General features: G+C 35.6%; 1 protein-coding gene across 17 annotated transcripts in view; it reads right to left on the bottom strand.

The window, feature by feature from the left end:
- Nucleotides 1-352: 352 nt before the first annotated feature.
- The window catches only part of lrrc7 (leucine rich repeat containing 7), a 308,839-nt gene continuing 299,224 nt past the window's right edge, over nucleotides 353-9,967 (bottom strand). For 14 of the 17 annotated variants that reach the window (XM_088599029.1, XM_088599032.1, XM_088599030.1 and 11 more), the window contains 2 exons: nucleotides 6,749-6,823; nucleotides 353-5,252 (listed from right to left, as the gene is read on the bottom strand). In XM_088599029.1, the coding sequence (XP_088455155.1) occupies nucleotides 5,145-5,252; nucleotides 6,749-6,823 (183 nt within the window). In that variant the 3' untranslated portion in view covers nucleotides 353-5,144. The remainder of the gene's footprint in view (nucleotides 5,253-6,748; nucleotides 6,824-9,967) is intronic. The other 3 variants (XM_088599035.1, XM_088599039.1, XM_088599040.1) reach the window with 3 other exon arrangements.

The following is a 9,967-nucleotide window of genomic DNA, read 5'->3' as shown; positions in this document are numbered from 1 at the left end:
TTTATGAATTACTATTTTTTAAATCTTTATCACTTTATGGATTTTACTATTTTCCAAAGTAGGGGATCAAGTAATAATAAAGAACAGTGTAAATATTTAATTAAAGTGCATTTTGTAGAACAAAATTAAATGCAACAATATCAATTGAAAAAGATCACACTGAAGTAGATAAAAATAGTAAATACATGCACATACACAAAAGGTACTTCCCTGGGGTTAGGTATTACTTACAAAAGGCAGATCTTGGGATTTAAATGTCTGGGATGAGTTTAATCACACTAATTAGAAGATTTTGTCTTGCCTTCCTTTTAAATTAGAATACAACAGCATGAATAGAAAAACAGAAACAGGCTTTTAACAATAAAGTGACATTTTTATTTGTACAATAAAGAGACTTTCGTACATTATTCAAAACACTTCTTAAATACTGAAAAATTTGTACTTCCAAAGCCGAAAATGGCTCTGTTATACGCTGCGCAGCGTTTTGTTCATTTTTATTTTTTTTTATTAAAATTTATTTTAAATATATACAGATAGCATCTGCAAAATGCATTCTAGACACATAATATATACTTTACCAATTACATATCTTCGTGTCAATACAGAAATAAAACTGGAAGGATTAAACTTGCATGTGCAAATCAATAAACAGGATAATAAACTCTCACTAAATCTGTCCAACTAAACTGAATAATTTTGTTTTTTTGTTAAAATTACATTTTGCACAGAAAATGAAGCAGCATTCAAGTCAAGTAAGTCTTCATACTGCAGAAGCTTGGAATACATTCACAATCTATAGGAATAAATTATTTAAATGTGTCTTCATTCACAATTATTTACATCAATACTGCAATTAGACTGAAAATTACCGTATATTAGCTTTCTTATATAGAGCTGTATTTTAAACACATACAAAAATGACATTTTTATATTCATATACATATATATATTTGTATAACACAAATCCACAATTACTGTAGAAATAATTATACATGTCAGATACTACAGCTTTCCTTCTGTGTCCTGAAGACATTTCCATCCACTGTTGTAGTGTTTATAAAATTTCACAATTTGAGCAAAGCTAAGTATACCAATATATTAGAAAGAATTTACCTGAAAACATTAAGTAGAAAAAAAAATGTTTATCAAAGCTTTCTATAGTTATGTTACATTTTTTCATCTTACTATTGTAATTTACTTCTTATCCAAACTTCAGTTTGGTCAATGGCACCATAGTACCTTGTACCTAATGTACCTAGCTAAGCTAGACACAGATTTATCCAAGGCCTTTTTATAGGGCTAGAGCTTATTAGTGCTTAGTTTTGCTCAAAAAATGTCACATAAAATGCTACATTTGTTTACGTAAAAAAAGTAATATAGGTTTCTCCAGGGCTCTTTGTTCATACACCTTTGATAGAGATTATATGGCACCAATTGTCACTATACTGATCTTTCTTTGCATATTGAAGACCTCTTTATTATTCAAGTTTGAAAGAAAAATTTAATGAAAAGCACATTTAAGTGTATCCATTTAAAAACACAAAAGAACTGTTTAAATTGTTGAATGTATCCTAAGACAAGTATAAAACCTAGTGAAAGCATGCATTAAAACCTGTGGCTAGAGAATTGCCTCAGTAAGGTAATGATTTTAAACACCTGTCTATTGGGGTTTTTTAAAGCTAACTTAAATTCTTGGGAAGTCCTAATAGCAGTACAAACATGACTCTAGCATGACTGTGCTGGTATCGCAGACAAATGATGGCTCCCCAGGCCTCTGACCTTCATGACCACTTACTGTATGTCTAAGGTGAACCAAAGTGAAAGAACACAAATTTTGTTCCAAATACTTAAAGCAGAATCTTGCGTCAAATTTACAGAACAGTTTTTAGATAGACGCACCCGTTTTCTCCAGACTCTATACTTCCCACACTATTCCAGAGACATCATTATCATAAAACCTGAAAACCTTGTTAATGTGAAGCAGAAGGAAAAAAACCCATACAGCAATGCTATCTCAGTTTATTTGAAAATGCCTTGGTTCCTGGAGATATGGTATTAAAATTTAGACAAACTTTGAAACCACCTGTAGAAAATAGGTGGTATAGTCGATGCGTCAGAGCCATCTGGCTGTGAGGCTGACATACAGTATTGTCACTGAAAGAAGTCACTGGCTCAAGCTGTGATCTGTACTCTGGGACCTTGTACATGAAGAACTTTAGATGGAGGATCACTTGCCTTCAGTGCTCAACTCTCAAAGACCCTTCCTGTGTGCAGGAGGTTGCCCAGGTGCCAGAAAGAAACATGTGGAGGAAAAGAACTTGTTAAGGGGTATACTGTAGATTGTACCACAAGGCACTTATCACCAATTAAAAATGTTGTTACTGCTGCTGCTTTTAAAATCAAGAGTACAGGGCAGGTAAAGTTATTATGGTAAGAGATGGTCACTCATACTGGGATTTCTACTGCACTCTTATACAGGACTGTCCATTAGAAAACTTTTAGGGCATCTGTGTGTGTCCTTTTTCTTACGCATTTCAGGAAAATATTTCAAATATACAATATGTTGCTTCTAACTACTGTTTCTGAGGTTTTCACCAGAGATGGTGTTATGGTTAACAGCTCTTTGACGTAGTCAATGTGTTGCGTATTGTGAAAAATGACACCTTCACATCCTCATACTACAAATGAGTAATGCTGAGTGCTGAGTAACTACTGTTCACCCCATGGCTGCCTCCTCTTGGTCCCTAGTGTAGATTAGAGCTTTGTTTTAAATGTTGGTATTCAGGGGAAAATGTCATTGCTAAGTTCTGGAAGTTAGGAGACTAAATGAAGGGTGGAAGTTAGGAAAAAGGCACTACCCAATCAAAAGACCTAGGTAGTATAAGAGATCTTTCAACATTCAGGACAACAGATTTTGTTTAACATTTTCTTAACAAGCTGGAGAGCCCAATTATACAAAAATGAATTGAAACAGAAATGAATGAATGAAAAAAGCTGGGATGATGTGTGGTGTGGTTAGGCTTTTTCTTTGATAATACTGCTTCCTCTATGTTCGGCGAATGGCACATTTCTGAACGTGGGGGAAAGAGTAAATGAGGCAACAAAGAAAAATGCAAGAACACTGTAAAGCACTGTACACTGCACCTGTTCTACTGGGGGATTAAGATTTCCATTTCTGAAAACTATTCAACAGTAATTTGGAGTTAATTCTTAACAGATCAGTTTTCAACAAACGTTGAAATCCACCTTGCAGAAAAATAATAATCTATTTCCGTAACAATGAAGTGTACAGTATAGTCTCAAATTTATGTATGTGTTTTTCTCGCTTTTAGGAGAGTTTGAATTTTGTATTTGTTAATGTAGCATACTGGCCACTGACATAAGTATGTGCACAATATAATAACTGCCCAATAGTTCAACAAGTATCACAGAAACGAAAAATAAAAATCCGAAGTTACAATTAGTAAAAAGAAAGCTTGTTTCTGTTGTTTTAGAGCCTGGTATATTCCTTTCTCTAGGACAATGCAAGGTTAGTATATTGAGGTTAAACATACACTTCATTTATATAACTTTAGAAAGAGGGAGGAGATGTCTTTTTAAAGGATCTTTTTATTTCCTTCTTGCACTGTTTGTGTCAGACAGGACTCGTAAACCCAAGCAGCAGCTAGAAGTCTCCATGGCACCTCTGCAGACCTGCACAGAGGATGTTCTTTATACATAGAGCACTGATATTCCTGTTCCTGTAGGGCTTTCTGGTTTCCTTCCCACCATGGACTCTTTGTGACTTTATTCATAATCACTGGTACTAAACTTTTGTCTTTAATTTATCTGCTTGCTTGTTTAGGCCCATTATTTCTGCAATCTGTCCTTGATTTACAATATACCTGCCTTCAAGTAAATTAATTCCAACAGCTTCAGCTTGCAGAGCAATATAGAGTCTCTCCTCTTATTAAGAATATGCTCCCTTATTGCTATCTTTCTGATCAGTTTAGGACAGACAGAGAGGAGTATCAAACACCCCCACAATGGAAGTTTTAAATTTCAGATAACACACATGAATAAAAGGAGCTCTGAAACTTATAATCTGGAACATAGTTGTTAATTTTAAAATCCTGTTCAACTAAGTGCTGAAATTAGGTTCAATAATATGTCTTATATAGAAAACGGTAATTAATTAGCCTGCAACTAAGAACTTGTCCTAAAAAAAAAGACAGGACTCATAGGGTCATAAATAGATACACAGGTTTGGGAAGGACTGGTCTATATTATCAGTGTTTCCAGGTCCCCCAGGAAATTCCCTATAACTCTTGATGCACTGAAGCTCTTCAGGAGTACAAGTGACTATCACGGATGTTAAGGAAGAACAATGTGGAGATGTGGCACTCTTATCCTGCAGATGGCACTGTTACACAGTCTAACTTGTGGCAAATATGGAACTCTTATGACACTCAAAGCAGATATTCATCAACATTAAACCCATTTTTTAAAATAATTTTAAATGTATATCAAAAGGCAAACCAAAAGAGGGGGTAAAATATATACATATATATTAATATCCAAAAGGGTATTTTTGATTATTTTTAAAATCTTTTAAAAGATTTGATATCCTAGAGGGTTTCCGTGGGGCATCTATAAATTCTATATATTTAAGAAAATAGCATAATACTTTTCTATGTCTTTCTTCATACAGCTCTCTTATACTCCTGTTTTGTAAGTTATAAGTAAATATATATTTACAAAAGGCATATACAAAGTTGAGGCAGTGCTTATGGTGAATGTAATTCCTAAACAGCTTGTGTGCTTTCGTGCTCTCAAATCTAAATGAAACCCTACTTAGAAAAAAAATGCATAAAAATGTTTTTAAAAAATTAAAAGCCAAAAGAAAAAAATTGCACCAATCCACAGCCTCAGGCTGATAGATATAACTGAATTCAATCACACTTACATTAAATTTGAAACCTTGTGTTCTTTATATCCATTTGTAACACTATTAGATATGTATCCTAATATACATTTGGCACTAGTATTTGCCATTGGTCCAGCAATTGGCAAATGTTGTTCCTAGATAAAAATGAGTTTTGATAACTTGGATATAATTTTAAATGTCCCTTCCATGTGAAAAGTAATGCTGCGATAAAAAATATTTAGGCTGTGTTCTCTCTCAAGATTACCAAGTCCACAGTTTTCTGGAAACTCTTCAGTAAAGACACAGCCCTTTCATGTTCCATGTGCAAAAAACTATGTCCGTTGGCCTGCAATGCAAGAATGAAGCACACATCAATAACTGCAGCACTGGAAAACAGATCATGCCAGCAAAGGGATTCAGGAGCAGGCCGAACTCAGCAGAGGTAAGAAGATACAATGTTGTCAAGGAGGAGAAAAAATGAAAAAGACACACAGTAAGACAGTACATGCTGTAAAGGAGAAAGGGGGAAAGAAGCTGGTTTTTAGAGGTCTTTTCCTCAGCTAACTCTGTATCTGTGGAGAGAGCAAATAAGTTTCTTTGTCTGACGGCTGTGGAGTGGGTGTCTGCTTCTAATTTCGCACATTTAAAGCAACACAAAGCCTAGACAAGCCAATAACACAGGGGAGAGCTGCACTCCCTGCATGTTATTATGGCACAGTGAGCTACAGAAGTTCCATGAAGACTGCACTGCCAGCTGTCCAGTTTGACTGCTAAGGTTGTCATCAGGTGTCTGGACTGCAGTTTTACATTAAACTAACAGTCCTGGGAATTCAGCAGCTTCAGTAAACTTCAGATGTGTACGATACATAGCAGAAATGTAGATTTCACATAAAGGCACATTCATATCCCTTTTCATATCCATATTGAGGATATATAAATAAGTAGTGTATTCTGACAAAAAGTTTGGAAACAACAAATTATGCGCAAGATCTATGAGTTGGGGGTGGTCATTATTTTTCCACACACCCTGTCAAAATATAATGGGATACACCACCTTTTGTGCTATATGTTCATATTCTGAGCTGCTTGCAGATTGAGATTAACACTTTGAATACAGTATGTTGATTGAGAATGTTCTTGGTTCTGGATTGCTCTGTCCTTTTGAGAAGGAGAAATGTGACTGAGTGAAATGAGCAATCCAGTGCACACCTACACACCTTCTGAGTCATTTGTTGTTTCTAAACATTGATATGATAGGGAATACATGCAATTCTTCTTCTTCATGTATTTAACTATTTAGCTCAAAAGAGTTAGAAAACATGAGAACTAAATTCTTCAGCTGAAATGTGCTCCACTAAGGGTCCGGCACATGATTGCTCTCATGGTGAAAACACAAAAACACAAGTGACAAAGAAGCCTGTGAGATGCAGAACAATAGGCTAAGGTTAGTTGTAAGACCAGGTGAATCTCTTTTATAGCCATACATTATGCAATTGCCAGATGAATCGCTAAAAAACATTTTGAAAGGCATTTATGCGGTCATTTCCCAATGTCTGTCATTTTTATCAAATTTGTTATGGCTGTAAACCTTGACAAAGCCTGGTCTTGCAAAGATACTGTACTGTAGTTTGTGGACAGCTGCCCCAAGGAAACGCTACATTTATTAAAAGCATAACTGAAGGTGAATAACAATACAATATGGGCCCATCTAATACAACAAAGCACAACATGCACATCTGGAGAACAAAGACTGCTGCATGCAAAGCTTCTACTGGCAATGTGGTGTAAAGGACCATCTGGGAGACTTGGTAGACAATGTGTTATGATGGGAAACATGGTTACCTTTAGGATTTTATCTCCAGGTTGAAGCACGTTGGAGGCAGGTCCGTCAGGCTGTACCCTAGTAACAAAGATACCCTATAAGTCAAAAGTGATATGAGGTTAGGAACCAGATGGTAAAGATTGTTTTAGAATCTTTGCCTTTCAGTCTGGATCTTTATTGTAAAAGTGTAACTGATTGCTGCTGACTAGCTACTGTATATTGCAGGTTGTATACTGAAAAACTAACACAAATAGGTGAGCTCATTGAACAACTAGAATGTGTACTGATACCTATGATAAAATTTAATAAACTCTGTTCCCTAGAAAGAACAACACTGCGCACAGAAAAATGAACTCAATCACATTTATAGGGAGACAGTTTCATTGTGCAATTAGTATGAGTCTTGGTATGGCACTTTTTTTATTTGCTGCTATTGTTTGATTTATGTGGCACTCTGGTATGTTTAAGTACCAAAATAAGATGAGAAATTAGCATTAGTTAAAAGTGTCTTTAATGACTCAAGTAAGCTTATTGATAGTCTCAAGGCAGAAATTATAAGTGCAACAATCCTTGCAACTATTTGTGATTACACAGTAATCTAATATAAATCTTCAAGCACACCCCAGTCAATAGAAAACATTAAACATAAATTTGCTTTTAGGTAATTTATATCTCAGTTTTTCTCTTATTTCATGTACAGTATTTGCTTGGAGCATGTCTTTCTAAACATTAGAAAACATTAAGCATAAATTTGCTTTTAAGTAATTTATATCTCAGTTTTTCTCTTATTTCATGTACAGTATTTGCTTGGAGCATGTCTTTCTAAATGGACTGTGCACAATTCTCTCTTATTCAGCGCTCAATTTCTCTTTTCCAGCATTAACAAGTTAAGAATTTGAAGAAGGTTCTAAAATAGGGTGCCAATTGATACATGTTAAATGATCAGATTAGAAATAGCTTTAGAGAATATCCAGTACCTTGCAAAAGAATTAGGAACCTTAATATGGTATTTCAATTTGTGAAATTACAAAATAATACATACACATTTGCTTAACTTAATATTTTATATAAAACTTGAAACTGACAATTTCCAAGTTCCAGTACATTTTAGGGAAAAAAATTAAAGAAAAAAACAAAAGTTGATTGCAAAAGACCTGTGAACAATATTTGGTAGAAGCACCTTTGACAGCAATTATAGCACAAATGCTCTTGGGTAAGTCTTTGCCAGTTGTTCATATCAGCGTGGTGGAACTGCTGCCCATTCTTCTTGGCAGATTTGCACAAGCTCTCTGATGTTACATACGGATCACTTATGGACAATAGTTTTCAGGTCTTTCCACAGATTCTTAATAGGATTCAAATCAGGACTTTGAATGGAACACACAAGAACATTCACTTCATCACTTCATCAGGGTCCTCAGCAGGTGTTTCTCCACAATTTAACTGTAATTAGTTCTATGTTCCATGTCTTGATAAGCTTCGTGTCACGATCGCTAAGCCCTCCTCTTAAGGGAGCTCCAGCCCTTCCTCGTTCCTTCCCATTGTCTGCACCTGTTCCCTATTCCCGTTCCCCCTTACAAGCCAGACGCGGACTTCACTCCTGGTTCCTCATTGATTTCCACATCATGAGAGCCCGGGGTCTTGCTGCGTCTGGCTCCATTATGCTTTTAACTTTCCGTTCCTAGTTCCTGGTTCCCCTCGCCGGTTCCGACCTGGTTCGTGTTTTAATTCCCTGGATGGATCCCCTGGCCTTGGACTCTACCCTTTGTCTCGGATTACTCTTTTGGATTTCCTACATGGATTGTTCGCCTGGATTCACTTCCCCTGGACACCTGCACTCCATGGACACACCCCCCGTCTCCAAACCCTTTTCCTGCATGACTATTTTTCCCCTTGTGTCTTCACTATTCTGGATCGTGTCGTCCGCATAGGGCCCGGAAAGAACTGTTCGTTACACTTCACAGTCCATGCTGATGAAAAGTACATCCACAACATAATGATACTACCACCATGTTTGACAGGAGGGGCAGTCCTGACTTAGTGATGCACTATGTTTGTGTCAGATGGAATGCTTTACATTCAGACCAAAATGTTTCAGTTTTGTCCTGTTTGACCTTTTGTCAGATATTTGCAAGTATCACTCAGCTGCTTTGCTGCACACCTCGTGTGGAATTTAAGATGGGTTATTTTATCATGTCAAATACATGTCCTCTATGTGGAGGGAGCAGGTTATTGTTCACCTATGGACAACATGGTTTTCCCATGTTCTTCAGTTTCTTTAGTCACTGAACTGAAAGTACTCAAAGTAAGCCTAACCAGTTTCCTGTTTGTCCAGCTACTCAGTTTGGGGGAACAGCCTAATCAAGGCAATGTCAGCATGCTGAAATAGATATTAAAGGTCTTTGAAATGTATTTATACCCTTCTCCTACTCGTTGCATTTACATAACTTTGACCTTGAGTTGCTTTGAGTTGGTCCATGGTCTTAATGTTTGAATCTTTGCTTGAAATTCACAAACTGAGAGAACGTACAGAGGTAGGTATATTTATTCTGATATTATATGAACCAAACTGAGGCCACTCGTTAAGGTAATTTTGTGCACCTAAATTCATGTTATTTTGCCACAGCAAAGGGTTTGAACTTACACAACCTTAATTTTTACATTGTTCTTTCATTTTATATAATTACTTAGCACTTTTATTTTACTTCTTTACTAATATATCATTTTTGTGCTATTTCTTGTGTACATAAATATTATTGCTACTTCAGTGTCGTGAAAACCAGAATTACAGCAACAAAATGTGAAAATTGTGCAAAGGTGTGAATTCTTTTGCAAGGCACTACATGAATTATATTAAACAAATGGCATATGGGAGAAATGCAATACATTATCCAAATCAAAGTACAATTGCCATATGTTAAATAACTCCTTAAAAAATGCTACATATTTCATTTTGATTTCTATTTAGGTCAAACATTTTGCTAAGCCAATTCTGGGAACATTACTACTTGGTAATAAACATTTTTGCAAAATTACATTATATATATATAATACCTCTTTAAAAAATCAGAATAGAAGACAGTACAGTCTACCACTACATTACATGATTTGTTAATAAATATCTAGAATAAACAGGTGAAAACTGCTAAGGAGATGACTAAACAGAGCTTTTTGATCCAGTGAAAGATTTAATGAAAATTCTAAATCTGTGTAACCCAAAAACACTCTTTGTGTTGTCC

The sequence above is a fragment of the Lepisosteus platostomus genome, chromosome 11 (genome assembly GCF_059453375.1).
Source record: "Lepisosteus platostomus isolate fLepPlt1 chromosome 11, fLepPlt1.hap1, whole genome shotgun sequence".
NCBI lineage: Eukaryota > Metazoa > Chordata > Actinopteri > Semionotiformes > Lepisosteidae > Lepisosteus > Lepisosteus platostomus.
Note: the sequence above shows the minus strand (reverse complement) of the source record. Positions and strands in the feature narration are given on the sequence as shown.